Source organism: Palaemon carinicauda, chromosome 1 (assembly GCF_036898095.1).
Source record: "Palaemon carinicauda isolate YSFRI2023 chromosome 1, ASM3689809v2, whole genome shotgun sequence".
NCBI classification, from domain to species: domain Eukaryota; kingdom Metazoa; phylum Arthropoda; class Malacostraca; order Decapoda; family Palaemonidae; genus Palaemon; species Palaemon carinicauda.
The window spans coordinates 188,887,139-188,907,604 of NC_090725.1; the positions used below are offsets into that span (position 1 = coordinate 188,887,139).

Consider the following 20,466-nt stretch of genomic DNA (forward strand, 5'->3'; position numbering starts at 1 on the left):
ACATCTTTGAGATAGAATGATGCGAACACTGACTTGCTTCTCCAATAGGTTGCATCCATAACACTCTGCAGAGAACGGTTCTGTTTGAAGGCCACTGAAGTAGCCACAGCTCTCACTTCATGTGTCCTTACCTTCAGCAAAGCAAGGTCTTCTTCCTTCATATGAGAATGAGCTTCTCTAATCAGAAGCCTGATGTAGTAAGAAACTGCGTTCTTAGACATTGGTAGCGAAGGCTTCTTAACAGCACACCATAAGGCTTCTGATTGTCCTCGTAAGGGTTTTGACCTTTTCAGATAGTACCTAAGAGCTCTGACTGGGCAAAGTACTCTCTCCAGCTCGTTACCCACCAAGTTGGATAGGCTAGGGATCTCGAACGATTTAGGCCAAGGACGTGAAGGAAGCTCGTTTTTAGCCAAAAAACCGAGCTGCAAGGAACATGTAGCCGTTTCCGATGTGAAACCTATGTTCCTGCTGAAGGCGTGGATCTCACTTACTCTTTTAGCTGTTGCTAGGCATACGAGGAAAAGAGTTTTTAATGTGAGGTCCTTGAAAGAGGCTGATTGGAGCGGTTCAAATCTAGATGACATCAGGAACCTTAGGACCACGTCTAGATTCCAGCCTGGAGTGGACAACCGACGTTCCTTAGAGGTCTCAAAAGACCTAAGGATGTGCTGTAGATCTTTGTTGGAGGAAAGATCTAAGCCTCTGTGGCGGAAAACCGCTGCCAACATACTTCTGTAACCCTTGATCGTAGGAGCTGATAGGGATCTAACGTTCCTTAGATGTAACAGGAAGTCAGCAATCTGGGTTACAGTGGTACTGGTTGAGGAAACTGCATTGGCCTTGCACCAGCTTCGGAAGACTTCCCATTTAGATTGATAGACTCTGAGAGTGGATGTCCTCCTTGCTCTGGCAATCGCTCTGGCTGCCTCCTTCGAAAAGCCTCTAGCTCTTGAGAGTCTTTCGATAGTCTGAAGGCAGTCAGACGAAGAGCGTGGAGGCTTGGGTGTACCTTCTTTACGTGAGGTTGACGCAGAAGGTCCACTCTTAGAGGGAGAGTCCTGGGAACGTCGACCAGCCATTGCAGTACCTCTGTGAACCATTCTCTCGCGGGCCAGAGGGGAGCAACCAACGTCAGCCGTGTCCCTTTGTGAGAGGCGAATTTCTGAAGTACCCTGTTGACAATCTTGAACGGTGGGAATGCATACAGGTCGAGATGGGACCAATCCAGCAGAAAGGCATCCACGTGAACTGCTGCCGGGTCTGGAATCGGAGAACAATACAATGGGAGCCTCTTGGTCATCGAGGTAGCGAACAGATCTATGGTTGGCTGACCCCACAGGGACCAAAGTCTGCTGCAAACATTCTTGTGAAGGGTCCACTCTGTGGGGATGACCTGACCCTTCCGGCTGAGGCGATCTGCCATGACATTCATATCGCCCTGAACGAACCTCGTTACCAGCGTGAGCCTTCGATCTTTTGACCAAATGAGGAGGTCCCTTGCGATCTCGAACAACTTCCTCGAATGAGTCCCCCCCTGCTTGGAGATGTAAGCCAAGGCTGTGGTGTTGTCGGAGTTCACCTCCACCACCTTGTTTAGCTGGAGGGACTTGAAGTTCATTAAGGCCAGATGAACCGCCAACAACTCCTTGCAATTGATGTGAAGTGTCCTTTGCTCCTGATTCCATGTTCCCGAGCATTCCTGTCCGTCCAATGTCGCACCCCAGCCCGAGTCTGATGCGTCCGAGAAGAGACGGTGGTCGGGGGTCTGAACAGCCAACGAAAGACCTTCCTTGAGAAGAATGCTGTTCTTCCACCACGTTAGAGTAGACCTCATCTCTTTGGAAACAGGAATTGATACCGTCTCTAGCGTCATGTCCTTGATCCAGTGAGCAGCCAGATGATACTGAAGGGGGCGGAGGTGGAGTCTCCCTAACTCGATGAACAGGGCCAGCGATGAAAGTGTCCCTGTTAGACTCATCCACTGCCTTACTGAGCATCGGTTCCTTCTTAGCATGCTCAGGATGCACTCTAGGGCTTGGTTGATCCTTGGGGCTGACGGAAAAGCCCGAAAAGCTCGACTCTGAATCTCCATACCCAGGTAAACAATGGTCTGGGATGGGACGAGCTGGGACTTCTCTAAATTGACCAGGAGGCCCAGTTCCTTGGTCAGATCCATAGTCCATCTGAGATTCTCCAGACAGCGACGACTTGTGGGAGCTCTTAAAAGCCAGTCGTCTAAATAGAGGGAGGCTCTGATGTCTGCCAAGTGAAGGAATTTCGCAATATTCCTCATCAGTCGCGTAAACACAAGAGGTGCCGTGCTTAGGCCAAAGCACAGGGCTTGGAACTGGTACACAACCTTTCCAAAGACGAATCTCAGGAAAGGTTGGGAGTCTGGATGGATGGGGACGTGAAAGTATGCGTCTTTCAGGTCTAACGAGACCATCCAGTCCTCCTGCCTGACCGCTGCTAGGACCGATTTCGTCGTCTCCATCGTGAACGTCTGCTTGGTGACATAAGCATTGAGCGCACTGACGTCCAGCACCGGTCTCCAACCTCCTGTCTTCTTGGCTACCAGGAAGAGACGGTTGTAAAAGCCCGGGGATTGATGGTCCCGGACTATGACCACTGCCTCCTTCTGTAGCAAGAGCGACACCTCTTGTTGCAACGCTAGCCTCTTGTCCTTCTCCTTGTAGTTGGGAGAGAGGTTGATGGGAGATGTAGTTAGAGGGGGATTGAGGCAGAACGGAATTCTGTATCCCTCCTTCAGCCACTTCACAGACTGAGCGTCTGCACCTCTGCTCTCCCAAGCTTGCCAGAAGGTCTTGAGTCTGGCTCCTACAGCTGTCTGGAGAGGAAGGAAGTCAAAACTTGCCTCTTGCGGACTTGGAACCCTTCTTGGACTTGCCACGGTGACTGTCTGCACGGGTACCTCCTCTGCTGGAGGTTCTGCCACGAAAGGGCGGGATGAACCTAGAAGCAGGTGTATCAACTGCTAAGGGGCGGACGGGTCTAGGCACGGAAGGTAAGGTTTTAGCCTTGCGTGCAGAAGAAGCCATGAGGTCATGCGTATCCTTCTGGATAAGAGAGGCAGCCATCCCCTTAATTAACTCCTCCGGAAACAGACACTTGGAGAGAGGAGCAAACAGCAACTCTGACTTCTGGCAAGGGGTGATACCAGCAGATAAGAAGGAGCACAGATGTTCTCTCTTCTTGAGGACCCCTGATACATAAGAAGCCGCAAGCTCGCCAGACCCATCCCGTATTGCCTTGTCCATGCTGGACATGATCAGCATGGCCGAGTCCTTGTCAGAAGGGGAAGTCTTCCTGCTTAAGGCTCCCAAACACCAATCGAGGAAGTTGAATATCTCGAAGGCACGAAAGACTCCCTTCATCATATGATCAAGATCTGAAAAGGACCAGCAGATCTTCGAACGTCTCATAGCCAACCTGCGGGGAGAGTCAACCAGACTTGAGAAGTCGGCCTGGGCAGAGGCAGGAACCCCCAAGCCAGGTTCCTCTCCCGTGGCATACCAGACGCTCGACTTAGAAGCCAGCTTGGGAGGAGGAAACACAAAAGAGGTCCTTCCCAGTTGCCTCTTGGAAAGCAACCAATCCCCCATAACCCTCAAAGCTCTCCTTGATGATCTGGCGAGAACAAGCTTAGTGAAGGCAGGAGCAGTAGACTGCATGCCCAGAGCAAACTCGGAGGGAGGAGAACGAGGGGTTGCAGATACAAAGTGTTCAGGGTACAATTCTCTGAACAAAGCAAGGACTTTGCGGAAGTCTAAGGAGGGTGGTGAAGACTTGCGTCCTTCAACATCAGAGTGAGGATCATCCAGATGAGCAGCTTCATCCTCCGAAACCTCCTCACCCGACAGTTGAGTTGTAAGTGGCAAAGGCAGAGCAGCAAGCTGAACGGCTGAATCCTGCAGAACGGGTGCATGCGTACCTGCGGATCCATCATCATGCCTCTGCTGGACAGACTGTGAGCTGGCAACAACAAAAGCAGAGGGCCGGTGTGTGGGAGGGTCTGCGGTGGGCTGAGGAGCATGCGGTGTGGTATGCAGAGCATGCTGTAAGGCATGCGGCTCATGCTGCATGGCATGCGGCTCATGCTGCATGGGATGCGGCTCATGCTGCATGGTATGCGGCTCATGCTGCATGGTATGCGGCTCATGCTGCATGGGATGAGGCTCATGCTGCATGGTATGAGGCTCATGCTGCATGGTATGCGGCTCATGCTGCATGGTATGCGGAGCATGCTGTAAGGTCTGCAGAGCATGCTGCATGGGCTGAGGAGAATGCCGCATAGTGCTGGAACCCGGCAACTCCCGAAGCGGCAGCTCACGCATGTAAGCAGAAGGTGCAGCAAGAACATGCGTCTGGCAGTGAGGACTGCGCAACGGTGGAGGAGCTCTCACAGGAGGAGGGGTGTTAACCTTCTCTGCATGATACTCCTGCATAAAAGCCGCAAGCTGAGACTGCATAGTCTGCAGCATGGACCACTTAGGGTCTACTGTGGTTGGAGCAACAACAGACGGAGCAGAGGCCTGTTGAGGGACCACTCTACCTCTCTTGGGAGGTGTGCAGTCATCAGATGACTGTGGCGAGTCCGAACTGACCCAGTGGCTACACCTGGGCCGTTGGACTAGCTCGGAAGGGACCTTACGTTTGAGCGGTCGTGAGACCCTGGTCCACCGTTTCCTCCTGGAAACCTCTTCCACAGACGAGGAATGTAAGGGCTCATTCGTCTGGGAGTGGAAGGGACGATCCTTAGCAGATGCGTCCGCAACCACTGAGGATACATCCGTGCGCCGATCAAGGCCTGCCGAACCCTTTGGTCCTTCGACATTGCTTCTCCCCTGGGCTTGGGAGCTTGCAAGAGGTCCCGGACTGGGAGGACGACTGGCACGCACAGATGTATCCTCATGCGCAACACTGACACTGACACTATGCACAGCACTAGCACTAACACTTCCCACTGCACTCTTCGCTTTCAGCTCCTTGACATCTGCCAAGAGCTGATTGCGGTCACTAACCAACGACTCCACTTTATCACCGAGAGCCTGAATGGCACGCAACATATCAGCCATTGCAGGCTGAGCACTCGTAGCAGGTTCGGGAGTCACCACCACAGGGGAAGGAAAAGGTTGAGGGGCATGGGGAGAGGAAAAATCCACAGAGCGAGAAGAACTCCTCCTATCTCTCTCCTTCTCTAACCTACGAGTATATCTGAGGAATTCATTAAAATCGAATTCCGAAAGCCCAGCACATTCCCCACATCGATCTTCCAATTGACAGGATTTTCCCCTACAATTGGAACATACGGTGTGAGGATCAACAGAGGCCTTCGGAAGACGCCTATTACAAGTCCTAACACTACATCGCCTGTATTTAGGAACTTGGGAATGGTCAGACATCTTGAATTTTAGAAGTAGTCAAGGGGGAATTCCAAAGTAAAGCAAAGATCGTTAACCAATGAATCAAATTAATACCAAAAGCTTGCTAAGCTAAGGCTAAAGCTTCCTGTACAGCGAAGGCTAAATTTCAGAGCAAATACTTCACCAAATCGTGAACAAAAGACTCCAAAATCAACAACGTATCCATGTAGGTCTTGCCGGTGGCACGACAGAGGAAAAATTGAGGTCTTGTTGACAAGAAGTACTTGAGTACCTGACCACAGATGGCGCTGGTGAGTACACCCCCACCTGTATAGCGATCGTTGGCGTATCCCGACCGTAGATTTCTGTCGGGCAACGGAGTTGACAGCTACATGATCATCGGGTAAGATTAATATTGAAAAACATTCAATATTATTTAGAAGAATCTACAGACACAAGAAGTAATTTGCCTAATTTTCATTTTGTGGTATTGGTATTACAATGCAACCTTTTTCCGAGAATGTAATGTCCTTCAATGTTACTGCGTGGTCACGAAAACTCAAAAAGAATTGTATCCAAATCTAATGAAAGATTTGAAAAATATGGTTTTAGGATATAGGAAGTACAGCTACATCTCACTTTAAAAAAAGAAAAAAAAATCTTTCTTTGACAAGGATTTCAGAGGCAGCATAATTGTATACCAAATCTATACTTACTAACCTTATTTTATAGAGTTGTTGAATTTTAGGGCCTATGGTGGCTGCTGGTGATGTGATCTGATAACATTGTGAATTTAATTTGTTAGTTTGGTAGATTCAATTAATTAATTAACCGTTAAGATTCAATTAATTTAAAAAAATATAGTTCCACAATAAATAAGTTTTGTTATATAAATGATTAATTAGGTAAAGGAGTAATATTTAGAAATGTCAATCTGTATTTTAGAGTACCCAGAAACCTAGACTACAGGTAAGTCTATGATATTTCATTGATTATGGGAAACTAAATGCCCTCTACGGATTACACACCAATATGAACATCATCTCGCTGCATGAAATGCACTGATGGGGGATTGAGGGGTATGAGATTTCACTTTGAGTAATGCCAAAAAAAAAAAAAAAAAACAGGCTTTGTAAAAAGTAATGGGTTTCTATTGTAATAAATTAGATGAGATACTAATCCTTTTTTTTTTTTTTTGCTCAAGTTAGGAAAAGATAAACACTGTGTTGACCTGTGATTCTTAATTTCTGTGTTGGGAGAATGTTGCACGTTCAGCATTAATTTCTACTAAATTTGAAAACGATTATCTCAAAATAAATCTTATATGTTGAATTAAAGTAAAGATATAATGCAAACAATCCATACCCTAATTGCAAGTATGTCAGTTATTCGCCCATGAAACTAGTGAAAAATTATTCAATTATATTTGGTCTAAAATATCTAAAGCTTGGTTTGAAGCAGCTGAAATGGATACGTAGATCACTGTAATGTATTTCGTAGCACATTTAGACATTTTTTTAAGGATTTTGTGAAATTTGTTATTTTTCAAAAGATTTTTATCATTTATATTGTGAGATAGAATAGAATACTGTACACACATGACACTAAAGGACAGAAATCATAAAGGGTTTGGTTGCCCTCTGTTGTGAACAAACTACCTTAAACCAACAGTTTTGAATTGTATAATCTTCATGAATTATTGTAACAATTGTATTTTCATATTTCTAACGAGTACAATTTTTCTTTTCAGATAACAAGACATCAATGATGGAGAAACTAGTGCCATGTAGATAATGTTGCCTTGAACTAAAAGCAATTCTGTGGTTTTACCGTTCTAGTCATCACAATAGTAATATTGTGCGAATGAGTGTAAAAGTAATGTTTTTTTTTATTAAATCTTGCACAATGACTTGAATACTCATCTATTATCATTCTTGGAATGGACCATTCTCAGTATGCCCAGTAAGTCGTCTTCTAATTTCTATCTACATAAATTAAGGGGCTTCCATTTGAAACGTCTGAAAAGACAAAAAAGGCAAGCCAGTACTTCCTCAAAATTTGTGAATTCTTCCATTCCTTCCTTGCAGTCATCAGGTGCAATATTATTAGGTACAAAAGAAAGTTCTTCTGATCTGTGCAACATCAGGAGTTCAACTTCTGTTTTGAAGAGGTCTAAGGACATCAAACAAAACAATATTACAGTGCAGTCTCTAAAGCTACAAGATGGGAGGTCTTTGATGAATACCTCTAACAGTGATATAATAAGAATTGAAAAAATTAGTGAAGCTTCTAAAAAGTGTTTTAAACACTTCTGCACATCATCAGTTAAACACTTTCAACTAAAAGGTTTGCTGAAAGGCAAGTTATTGCATGGTAAGAAGAAAGCAAACCTTTCTGATTTGGAAACAGGTCCAGATGTGGGATATGTAAATGAAAGGAAAATTGTATCATTGCCTAATAATTTAACAGTTGAGGCTATTCACTATAAGTGTAAAATTTTACAGCTCCATGATACAAAGTGTAGCTGTTCAACCCCACGACTCCATATTTACCTAACTACTAATCATAGGTGTAGTGAAAGGTGTTCTACTGAATCATACCATCATTCAGATATTTCATCCAATTCTACCACAGACACTCCCAGAAACCAGTATATTTTTGCAATCATGACAGGGAAATCTAAGGCAAAAGGACAGCTAAAGAAAATTACCGTTGATCAAAAAGTGAAAAGAAATCCCAGAAGGAAAGGTGGTAAATCTTCAACTAACCTGTCGACTTTAGACAACAAATCAAAATCTAGCAGAAAGAGTCTAATGACAATACGAAATGAAGAACCTGAATCTGAATTATTAGGTGAAGAATGTGAGTCTTTGCCCACTATCATGAATACTCTTTCTGGGGATGTTGAATATATTGTTCTTGATGACAATACTTTTAATTTAAATTTAAACAGCAAGAATTCTACATCACAGAGAAATGAAAATTCCAAAACTCTAAATCTAACAGAAGTTGATGTTAAGCCTGAAATTCAGAGTTTAGTAAATGAACCAACTTATAAAGAAGGCAAAAGTTGGGAAGACATACTTGAAAGATGTTTATCAGAAGTAAGCTACCAGTCAAGCAAATATAAAGTTGGTGTAAATCAATTCTCAGATAACAAAATAAAGAGTGAAACAACTGAAGATGGAAATCCAAATAAAAACACAGAAACATCTAGTAGTCTTGCTGAAGTCTGTACAAATCACTGTCCTTCTATTCGGGATATATTTGGTGATGTAAATGTCAAAGATGAACCAGTTGATAACATTGACGAAAATGATATGTCAGTTGAAGCCTTCAGTCAAGAAATAATGAAGCTTACAGATGATGAAAAAAGTGGGAATAGCCATTCTTGGCTTGTTGATAAAGCTATGTCATCAGATGAAATATCCACAAATAAAGGACTTTTTGCAAGGCTTCTCAGAGAAGACACAAAAGTGACCAAAGATGAAACCAAAGAGGAAAGAAAATCTGGTACAGAAGTAAATGTTAAAGAAGAAAATGATACAAATGATCATGAATCAAAAGATGATGAGGATAAAGATTATAGTTCTGATAGTTCCCTTGGTCCACTTCAAATCGATGAAGGAGATCAACCCCCAGCTGAAGAAGAGCCTGCTACTGCTCCCATAGTGCCATCTCCTGCTACAAGTCTAATATTGCCAAGTGTAAACATAATAAGTCCATTTAAGATAAAGATTTTTTTTGGCACTCCACATCGTGTCCATATTGAGCAACCCCATGAATTATTTGAGACTTCTGCCATTAGCACACCTGTTACAGGAACAAGTCATATTGAAAAGAATGCAGTTGCAAATAAAAACTCTGAAAAAAAGCAAGGTGTAATTGAGGAGGAAGACTCTGAGACAGACTCCTCACATGCATTAGTCAGTAGTGATCCTACACCAATGCCAAGTTTGACCTGTGCATATTGTCAAACAGTGTGTGCTGATATCAAGGCATTAGCAAAACATTTTGAAGATCATCAGCAAGATGGACTTATTATTTGTTATTTTTGTCAAAAAAGTTTTGGTGATAAAACAAGCATGAAGCGACATATGAGGACTCATACAGGAGAAAAGCCTTATCAATGTAAAGTCTGTGGAAAAAGATTCAGTCTTCCAGGGAACTTTAAAAAGCACAGAGATATACACGAAGATATACGAACTGAACCTTGTGAGGTATGTGGAAAAACTTTTCGACGTAAAGAGCACCTAAAATATCATATGAGGACTCATACAGGAGAAAAACCATATACCTGTGGTGAATGTGGCACTTCCTTCACAGCCAGGTATTCACTGCAAATCCACATGAACATTCACCTGGGGAAAAAGCCTTACAAATGTACGTATTGTACTAAAGCTTTTTCAGACAAATCCACAATGCGTAAACATGTCCGTGTACATACAGGTGAAAAACCTTTTCACTGTGAAATATGTGGTCGATGTTTCGGGGAATCTGGCACACTAGCAGCTCACATGGCAACACATAGAACTGAACGACCTTACAAGTGCAAGCTGTGTTCTTTAAGTTTTAAAACAACAGGAGGATTACGGCAGCATGAAAAAATTCATACCGGGCTAAAACAGTACGCTTGCAGGTTCTGTGGGGTAAAGTTTTTACAAAAATATAATATGACAATGCATGAAAGAATTCACACTGGGGAAAAACCATATTCATGCAACCACTGTAGTCGAAGTTTCCGAAGTCGATCATGTTTAGCTAAACATATTGTATTGCATGGGGGGGAGGAAGAAAGGCGTTATGAGTGTGAACATTGTAACAGTCGGTTTTATCGTAAAGCTCACCTCAGAAGACATATAGACACACATTTAGGGATTAAAAATTATGAATGTGATATCTGTTCAAAGAAATTCTGTACACGAATTAGTCTTGTAAATCATCTGAAGACCTTCCATGCCCAAGGTGCTAGGAGATTTCCATGCAATTGGTGTGGAAGAGTATTCAAGAGACAAGTCTATGTTCAAACTCATGAGTGTATACGAGATCCAGAAAAAGTTGAACAATATAAGAAAGAAATGAGAGCTGCTGCAGTTGCAGCAGCCTCAAGTGACAACAACCCCTCCAAAGATGAAATAAATGAAAATTCCAGTGATACAGAATACTCCAGTATAGATATAAAGAGTGAGCCAGAAGAATTTATGGAAGAGGAAAGTGGCTTGGGATCCATTGAAAGTGTCATTGGGAATGCAAACTTTGATGCTGAACAAGGTTTAATAAAAGAAGATCCTTCTTGAGTTTTTAAAAGTGAAGTGTGATAGCATCCAAAATTTTATTGGCCAGATTATGTGGAAGACAATTTTTTTTGAATGAGTTATTGTACTTATGCATTTACAGTATTACAATTCTTTCTAGTCCTGGTGTTGTGCAAATGTACAGTCGCCTACTTTAGTATAGGGTATTCATAATAAAGTCATATAAAACTGTAAGATGATCTCAAAAGTATTTTAGAACAGCTCTTGCTCATTTGTGTTTCAATGCTTTTATTGTTGAAATATTAGCATTATCATTGTTCTGCAACTGTATTCTTCTTACAGTGCTAACGAAGGCAGTCCATACTCAATTATCAGACAGACTTCTAATTTACACTAAACAAACCTATGAATAGACAATGTACCTGTTTATCTCTCTGGTTTACAGATATGTCCTAGCATAATGATCAACATTTTGATTATATTTTACTGAAAATCCCAATCTCACAGGCTTAGCTATATTTTGATACACTTTCTCCTGATATTATGACAACTATATCTACATGCAAAAAGGGTATTACTACTTATGATCTAAATCTCATGTAAAGATCTAGTCGTACTTTTATTATTTATTACTAATTTATTTTTTATTTATGTGAATAAACTTTAAGTCAAGGCCCATGATTTTATTTGACCAATAAGCTCAAAATATTTAAACATATATGATAAAAATTAATTAATAATATTGTAAATACATAATACAGATTTTAATATGCTAAGCAGTGTAGTAGGTTCCTGTTAACTTCAAGTTCCAAGTATTTGTTCTTTACTTGATATCTGTACAATAAAATGTATGATTAATGCTGGCAAAACATACTGAATCATATGTCTGTCTGTGGTGGATCGTGGCAAAATTTAGTGGGGATGCTACCCCAGAAAATATGTTACCTTTTTATTAATATTGTGTATGAGGAAACAAACTGGTATAAGAAAAATTATTCAGAAACTTGATAGAATCCTAAAAGAACAAAATCAAACATGTTCAGCACTTTATTCCTCGAATGCTCATTATAAGGTCATTAGGGCTTATTAACATGGTAATTGATTAGTTATGTAGGTGAGTGAAGGTAATGACCACCTACCTAGCAAAACCCAGAGATTTTTCTTTCAGCATTGGTGGTTGAGGTGGGATTTTGAAAAGAAGCTAGTTTTCAAATGAGCGAAAATAACAAATTTGGAATTAATGTGCATTTTTCCAAGTATACAAAGCTGGAGCTATTTATACTTTCGGCGTAGCTGAAAGACGAGCTATGATAATTGTAGTGAGGGATAACTACCCCATCTGCTAGTTAGCAGGTGGGGGTTGGGTAGTAGACTGGCTACACCGCTCACTCACACCTCTCGGCTGAGTAACCACTTTGCTTTATGGCAGGACTTCTCGGGGAACAGGGTGGCGGGCCAATTTGTATAAATAGCTCCAGGATTGTATACTAGGAAAAATATAAATTACTTCCAAATTTGTTATTTGTTCCAGAGTAAATACAAACATTCTGCTATTTATAAGAGTGACTTACTCTTAGGACAGAGGAAGTCCTCACCAACTGGTCTTGGTCATGACTCAGGGTCCTCTCTATTTCGATCTGTGATCGATAGTAGAAGGAACCCTACCCTCACTAAAATCAAGTGCCGATATGAGGTAATACACTGATAGTGGCTTGTAAAAGCTTGTGTGTGAGTGGAATTAAGAGTGTGGCTTGTCTTTAACCCTTTTACCCCAATTTAACGTATTGGTATGTTTTACAAAACTCATCCCTTTACCCCCATAGATGTACTGGTACGTCCTTGCAAAAAACTGCTATTTACATTTTTTTTTATATATTTTTGATAACTTTATGAGAAAATTCAGGCATTTTCAAAAAGAATGAGACCAACCTGACCTCTCTAGGACGAAAATTAAGGCTGTTAGAGCAATTTAAAACATACATATTGCAAAATGTGCTTGAAAAAAAAAATGCCTGGGGGTAAAGGGTTGGAAAGTTCGAAATAGCCTGGGGGTAAAAGGGTTAACATAAGAACAAAACCTATTGTTCCTAAGACTTACCAAATACCCTCCCTCAACAAGGTATTGCGGACGTAACAAAGTATTTCTGGGCTCTGACCCGTGCCGCCCAGTGAAATGCTTCTTTTACATAATTTCTAAGGTAAAAACTGCTATAAATTTACCAGAGAAAAATTTGTATAGGAATGCTAGGTTAAACCCAGCTCGCTCACCTTAATAAGGTGTCGGTATAATACTGGGGCGTGAATTAATCACAACCAGAGGCCTCGCACCATTTAGATATCTCCTGTCAATATCCCCAAACAGCGAGGTGCCGTTCAACATCCTACTACTACTAGCAATCCCACGCCAGTGACGTCACTCCTTTTTATAGCACGTTCTATCAAACACTTACTTTGCCTTGGTGTGTGATTTCGCTGGTTTTTCCTGGATTTACCTCAAGATGTCGGACTCTACTGTCACTCCATCTAAGTTAAGTATCAGATCTATGAGTTTTGAGATTTTGGAGGGGGCCTTGCCCTTTTTTGCTATATTATAACAGCTTTATTTTTCACGACCCCGCGTGGGTCTTTCATGGCGCTCGGCTCCCTCCTCTCTCTCTCTCGTTTCGTTCTTAACGCTTTTCAATGAGTCTTCCATACTGATTGTTTCTCGTTATGAACTTTCTGGGTATCCACGGTTCACACACCGTATTAATATGTTATTTTCATTAGTAAAATAAATTTTTGAATATACTTACCCGGTGATCATGTAGCTGCAGCTCTGCTGCCCGACAGAAAAAACCTACGGGCGGGATACGCCAGCGATCGCTATACAGGTGGGGGTGTACAACAACAGCGCCATCTGTCGAGTAGGTACTCAAGTACTTCTTGTCAACAAAGAACCAATTTTCTCCTCGGTCCACTGGGTCTCTATGGGGAGGAAGGGTGGGTCCTTTAATTCATGATCACCGGGTAAGTATATTCAAAAATTTATTTTACTAATGAAAATAACATTTTTCAATATTAATCTTACCCGGTGATCATGTAGCTGATTCACACCCAGGGGGGTGGGTGGAGACCAGCATACATGTTAACATTAGAAGCTAAGTATCCCGTATTTCATTTTAGCAGTTATTCAAAATAACAAACATAAAATTAATAAGTACCTGGTAAGGAAGTCGACTTGAACCATTACTCTGCCTTTTTAAGTACGTCTTCCTTACTGAGCCTCGCGATCCTCTTAGGATGCTGAGCGACTCCTAGGTGCTGAAGTATGAAGGGCTGCAACCCATACTAAAGGACCTCATCACAACCTCTAATCTAGGCGCTTCTCAAGAAAGAATTTGACCACCCGCCAAATCAACCAGGATGCGAAAGGCTTCTTAGCCTTCCGTACAACCCAAAAACAACAATAAAAAGCATTTCAAGAGAAAGATTAAAAAAGGTTATGGGATTATGGGAATGTAGTGGTTGAGCCCTCACCTACTACTGCACTCGCTGCTACGAATGGTCCCAGGGTGTAGCAGTTCTCGTAAAGAGACTGGACATCTTTAAGGTAAAATGATGCGAACACTGACATGCTTCTCCAATAAGTTGCATCCATTACACTCTGCAGAGATCTGTTTTGTTTGAAGGCCACTGAAGTTGCGACAGCTCTAACTTCATGTGTCCTTACCTTCAGCAAAGCATGGTCCTCCTCATTCAGATGAGAATGGGCTTCTCTAATCAAAAGCCTGATGTAATAAGAAACTGCGTTCTTCGACATCGGTAAAGCAGGTTTCTTAATAGAACACCATAAAGCTTCTGATTGTCATCGTAATGGCTTCGTACGTCTTAAATAGTACTTAAGAGCTCTTACTGGGCATAGTACTCTCTCTTGTTCGTTTCCAACCAAACTGGACAGACTTGGAATCTCGAACGATTTGGGCCAAGGACGAGAAGGGAGTTCGTTTTTGGCTAAAAAACCAAGCTGTAAGGAACATGTAGCCGTTTCAGATGTAAATCCTATGTTCCTGCTTAAGGCGTGTATCTCACTGACTCTTTTAGCTGTTGCTAAGCAAACGAGGAAAAGAGTCTTCAAAGTGAGATCTTTAAAAGAGGCTGATTGAAGCGGTTCGAACCTTGCTGACATCAGGAACCTTAAAACCACGTCTAAGTTCCAACCTGGTGTGGCTAACCGACGCTCCTTTGAGGTCTCAAAAGACTTAAGGAGGTCCTGTAGATCTTTGTTGTTGGAAAGATCTAAGCCTCTGTGGCGGAAGACTGCTGCCAACATGCTTCTGTAACCTTTGATCGTAGGAGCTGAAAGGGATCTTACTTTCCTTAGGTGTAAAAGGAAGTCAGCTATCTGCGTTACAGAGGTACTGGTTGAGGATACTGAATTCGCCTTGCACCAGCTTCGGAAGACTTCCCATTTTGACTGGTAGACCTTGAGAGTGGATGTCCTCCTTGCTCTGGCAATCGCTCTGGCTGCCTCCTTCGAAAAGCCTCTAGCTCTTGAGAGTCTTTCGATAGTCTGAAGGCAGTCAGACGAAGAGCGTGGAGGCTTGGGTGTACCTTCTTTACATGCGGCTGACGCAGAAGGTCCACTCTTAGAGGAAGAGTCCTGGGAACGTCTACTAGCCATTGCAGTACCTCGGTGAACCATTCTCTCGCGGGCCAGAGGGGAGCAACCAACGTCAACCTTGTCCCTTCGTGAGAGGCGAACTTCTGCAGTACCTTGTTGACAATCTTGAACGGGGGGAACGCATAAAGGTCTAGATGGGACCAATCCAGAAGAAAGGCATCTACGTGAACTGCTGCTGGGTCCGGAATCGGTGAGCAATAATTTGGGAGCCTCTTGGTCATCGAGGTAGCGAACAGATCTATGGTGGGCTGACCCCACAGGGTCCATAGTCTGTTGCAAACATTCTTGTGAAGGGTCCATTCTGTAGGGATGATCTGACCCTTCCGGCTGAGGCGGTCTGCCATGACATTCATGTCGCCTTGAATGAACCTCGTTACAAGCGATATGTTTCGATCTCTTGACCAGGTGAGGAGGTCCCTTGCGATCTCGAACAGCGTCATCGAATGAGTCCCTCCTTGCTTGGAGATGTACGCCAAGGCTGTAGTGTTGTCGGAGTTCACCTCCACCACCTTGCCTAGAAGGAGGGACTTGAAGCTTCTCAAGGCCAGATGAACTGCCAGTAGCTCCTTGCAGTTGATGTGAAGTGCTCTTTGATCCGGATTCCACGTGCCCGAGCATTCCTGACCGTCCAGTGTCGCACCCCAGCCCGTGTCCGATGCGTCCGAGAAGAGAAGGTGGTCGGGGGTCTGAACAGCCAGTGGTAGACCTTCCCTGAGAAGAATGTTGTTCTTCCACCAAGTCAGTGCAGACTTCATCTTCTCGGAGATAGGAACTGAGACCGCTTCTAGCGTCATGTCCTTTCTCCAGTGAGCAGCTAGGTGATACTGAAGGGGTCGGAGGTGGAGTCTCCCTAACGCGATGAACTGGTCCAGCGATGAAAGTGTCCCTATTAGACTCATCCACTGTCTGACTGAACATCGGTTCCTCTTCAGCATGCTCTGGATGCATTCTTGGGCTTGACTGATTCTGGGGGCCGACGGAAAAGCCCGAAAAGCTTGACTCTGAATCTCCATACCTAGATAGACTATAGTTTGGGATGGGACGAGTTGGGACTTTTCTATATTGACCAGGAGACCCAATTCCTTGGTCAGATCCAGGGTCCATTTGAGATTCTCCAGACAGCGACGACTTGACGCAGCTCTTAAAAGCCAGTCGTCCAAATAGAAGGAGGCTCTGATGTCTGCTAAATGCAGGAATTTGGCAATATTCCTCATCAGTTTGGTAAACACTAGAGGTGCCGTGCTTAGGCCAAAGCACAGGGCTTGGAACTGGTAAACCACCTTCCCAAAGACGAACCTTAGGAAAGGTTGGGAATCTGGGTGGATGGGGACGTGAAAGTACGCGTCCTTTAGGTCTAACGAGACCATCCAGTCTTCCTTCCTGACCGATGCTAGCACCGACTTCGTCGTCTCCATGGTGAACGTCTGCTTGGTGACAAAGACATTTAGAGCACTGACGTCTAGCACCGGTCTCCACCCTCCTGTCTTCTTCGCTACTAAGAAGAGACTGTTGTAGAAGCCCGGGGATTGATGGTCCCGGACTATGACTACCGCTCCCTTTTGTAGCAAGAGAGACACCTCTTGCTGTAAAGCTAGCCTCTTGTCCTCCTCTCTGTACCTGGGAGAGAGGTCGATGGGAGTTGTTGCTAGAGGGGGCTTGCGCAAGAATGGAATCCTGTACCCCTCTCTGAGTAACTTCACAGACTGTGCGTCTGCACCCCTGTTCTCCCAGTAGTTCTTGAGCCTGGCTCCCACTGCTGTCTGGAGAAGATGGCAGTCAGACTCTGCCTCTTGAGGACTTGGAACCCTTCTTCTTTTTGCCACGTTGACTATCGGCACGGGTACCTCCTCTGCTGGAGGTTCTGCCACGAAAGGGCGGAATGAACCTAGACGCTGGTGTGTCCATCCTAGGTCTAGGCACGGAAGGTAAAGCTGAGACTTTACGTGCGGATGACGCCACCAGGTCATGGGTGTCTTTCTGGATCAACGAGGCGGCAATCCCCTTGATCAGCTCTTCAGGAAAGAGACACTTGGATAGCGGAGCAAACATCAGCTCTGACTTCTGACATGGTGTGACTCCCGCCGACAAGAAGGAGCAAAGGTGATCTCGCTTCTTAAGAACTCCAGACACGAAAGAAGCCGCAAGCTCGCCAGACCCATCCCGAATGGCTTTGTCCATGCAGGACATGATGAGCATGGCAGAGTCCTTATCCGAAGGGGAGGTCTTTCTGCTCAACGCTCCCAAACACCAGTCCAGGAAGTTGAAGATCTCAAACGCACGGAAAACTCCCTTCAAAAGATGGTCCATGTCCGAAGAAGTCCAGCAAATCTTGGACCGTCTCATAGCCAGTCTGCGGGGAGAGTCTACCAGACTTGAGAAGTCGCCCTGGGCAGAGGCAGGAACTCCCAAGCCGAGAACCTCTCCTGTGGCATACCAAACGCTAGATCTGGAAGCAAGCTTGGCCGGGGGAAACAAGAAGGTTGTCTTCCCAAGTTGCTTCTTGGCCTGCAGCCACTCTCCCAGTACCCTTAAAGCTCTCTTGGACGAGCGAGCGAGTACGAGCTTCGTAAAGGCAGGAGCTGCTGACTGCATGCCTAAAGCGAACTCAGAGGGAGGAGAGCGTGGAGCTGCAGACACAAACTGGTCCGGATACAACTCCTTAAACAGGGCAAGGACTTTCCTAAAGTCTAAGGAGGGAGGCGTAGTCTTGGGTTCATCTATGTCGGAGTGTTGATCGTCCAAATGCGCAGCTTCGTCGTCATCAGAGATTCCTTCATCCGAATGCTGAGGAGGAAGCGGCAAAGGAGGAGAAGAAAGCTGAACGGCTGAATCCGGCAGCACGGGTGCATGCGTAGCTGCACTGGATCCAACATCATGCCGCTGCTGGTCAGTCTGAGAGCTGGCAACAACAAAAGTGGAGTGGTGGTGCGTGGTGGGGACTGCCGTGGGTTGCGGAGACTGCCGCATTGCGTCAAAACACGGCAGCTTGACTGCACCTTCCCACTGCTGATGCGGTAGCTCACGCATGTCAACGGAGGGAGCCGCACGTCGGCTAACGTCAACATGCGTCTGGCAGGGTCGACTGCGCATCGGTGGTGGAGCTCTCACAGCCGGAGTGTGGGAGCAGGCAGCCGCAGTGTCAGCTGAGCGCACAACCGTGGCAGGTTGTAGGTTAACGGGTGCAGCGTCAACCTTCTCAGCACGATACTCCTGCATGAAGGAAGCTAGCTGAGTCTGCATAGACTGCAGCAAAGACCACTTAGGGTCTACAGCGGTTGGTGCGGCAACAGACGGAGTGATTGCCTGCTGCGGAACCACTCTACCTCTCTTGGGAGGTGTGCAGTCTTCGGAAGACTGCGGCGAGTCCGAACTGACCCAGTGGCTACACCTGGGCCGTTGGACTCGCTCGGAAGGGACCTTGCGCTTGAGAGGTCGTGAGACCTTGGTCCAGCGTTTCTGACGAGAAACTTCTTCCGCAGACGAGGAATGAATGGGCTCACTCGTCTGTTTGTGGGTGGGACGATCTCTGCAAGATACGTCCTCAACCACTGAGGGTACATCTGTACGTTGATCAAGGCCTGTCGAACCCTTTGGTCCTTCGACATTGCTTCTCCCCTGGGCTTGGGAGCTTGCAAGAGGTCCCGGACTGGGAGGACGACTGGCACGAACAGACGCACCCTCATGCGTAACACTGACACTTTTCACTGCACTTGCACTCACTACACTTCCCACTGCACTTTTCTCCTTCAACTCTTTGACGTCGGCCAAGAGTTGATTGCGGTCATTCGCTAATGACTCAACTCTGTCACCAAGAGCCTGAATGGCACGCATCATATCCGCCATCGAGGGTTGATGAGAGCTAGTAGAAGGGTCGGGTGTAACCACTACAGGGGAAGGAATAGGTTGTGGGGCATGGGGAGAGGAAAAATCAAAAGAGCGAGACGAACTCCTCCTGATCCTATCCTTCTCTAGCCTACGTGCATTCTTAAGGAATTCTTGAAAATCGAATTCCGAAAGCCCAGCGCATTCCTCACATCGATCTTCCAATTGACAGGCTTTACCCCTACAATTGGAACAAACGGTGTGAGGATCTATAGAGGCCTTCGGAAGACGCCTAGAACAGTCCCTAGCGCTACACTGCCTGTACTTGGGGACTTGAGTAGGGTCAGACATCTTGAATTAGTCAAAGGGGGAAATCCAAAATCTATCCAAGTCGTCAACAAATAATCCAAAATCTAATTAATGAAAGTGATAAAGTATTGATGATAACTTCTGTACAGCGAAAGGTAATAACTAGAGAGAATACATCACCAAAAAGCGTGAAAATCAACTCCAGAAACAACAGCGTATCAAGTAGGTCTTGCCGGTGGCACGACAGAGAGAAAATTGGTTCTTTGTTGACAAGAAGTACTTGAGTACCTACTCGACAGATGGCGCTGTTGTTGTACACCCCCACCTGTATAGCGATCGCTGGCGTATCCCGCCCGTAGGTTTTTTCTGTCGGGCAGCAGAGCTGCAGCTACATGATCCCCGGGTAAGATTAATATTGAAAAACGGATTTTTTGGGCTCAAGCCATGTCGTCCTGATGGAAGTTCCTAAAGGGTAGCTTCCTTGGGTATATATGACTACGGTAATATTCCCAGAGAATTTACCTTAAGGTACCCAGAATTCTAACTCCTGGAGCGAATATCCCTAAATAAAAGAACCAGGGATATCGCGAAATATCAGAGGACGTATTCTTGACACGCCACATAACAATCTGCACCCCGAACAGAATTAACACTTCGAAGGGGTCAAGTGGCAAGAAAATGAAAAACGAGAAACAAAGGAGAGCTGCTCGCAAGGTACCTCTCCTCTCTCGTTTTGTAAGCGTGCATAGCGCCGCCGACGGCGCCATCTGTATTCCTTTTTGCGTAGCTCAACAACTCGGTGTTTTCCCTGTGTTATCTCGCGTTTCTTGGATTATTTTTGACATCATGATGCTTTCTCCAACTTCTTCTGCCTCTGATAAGTTGAGTATTATCTCTTTTATGTATAAATGTAAGCTCTTGGTGATTTTAAGATAATTTGATAGTGGTATCTTCGTTACAAGAGCTGTTGCCTACCGGAGGCGTCCTGGACGCTGTCGCTCGCCATGCACGAGTCATTTAGTTAGCCAGA

The 20,466-nt window shown here is 44.7% G+C and overlaps 2 protein-coding genes across 5 annotated transcripts in view; one reads left to right on the top strand and one right to left on the bottom strand.

Moving 5' to 3' along the window:
- Positions 1-11,311, top strand: part of LOC137653269 (uncharacterized) — a 57,792-nt gene extending 46,481 nt beyond the window's left edge. For both annotated transcript variants that reach the window (XM_068386643.1, XM_068386650.1), the window contains exon 2: positions 7,138-11,311. In XM_068386643.1, the coding sequence (XP_068242744.1) occupies positions 7,343-10,684 (3,342 nt within the window). In that variant the 5' untranslated portion in view covers positions 7,138-7,342 and the 3' untranslated portion in view covers positions 10,685-11,311. The remainder of the gene's footprint in view (positions 1-7,137) is intronic.
- mus304 (mutagen-sensitive 304) overlaps positions 1-20,466 on the bottom strand; it is a 327,641-nt gene that overhangs the window by 31,478 nt on the left and 275,697 nt on the right. Inside the window, exon 8 of one of the 3 annotated variants that reach the window (XR_011046448.1) lies at positions 6,108-6,163. The exons of the other annotated variants lie outside the window; for them this stretch is intronic. The gene's annotated coding sequence lies outside the window, so the exon portion shown is untranslated. The remainder of the gene's footprint in view (positions 1-6,107; positions 6,164-20,466) is intronic. 3 annotated transcript variants of the gene reach the window in all.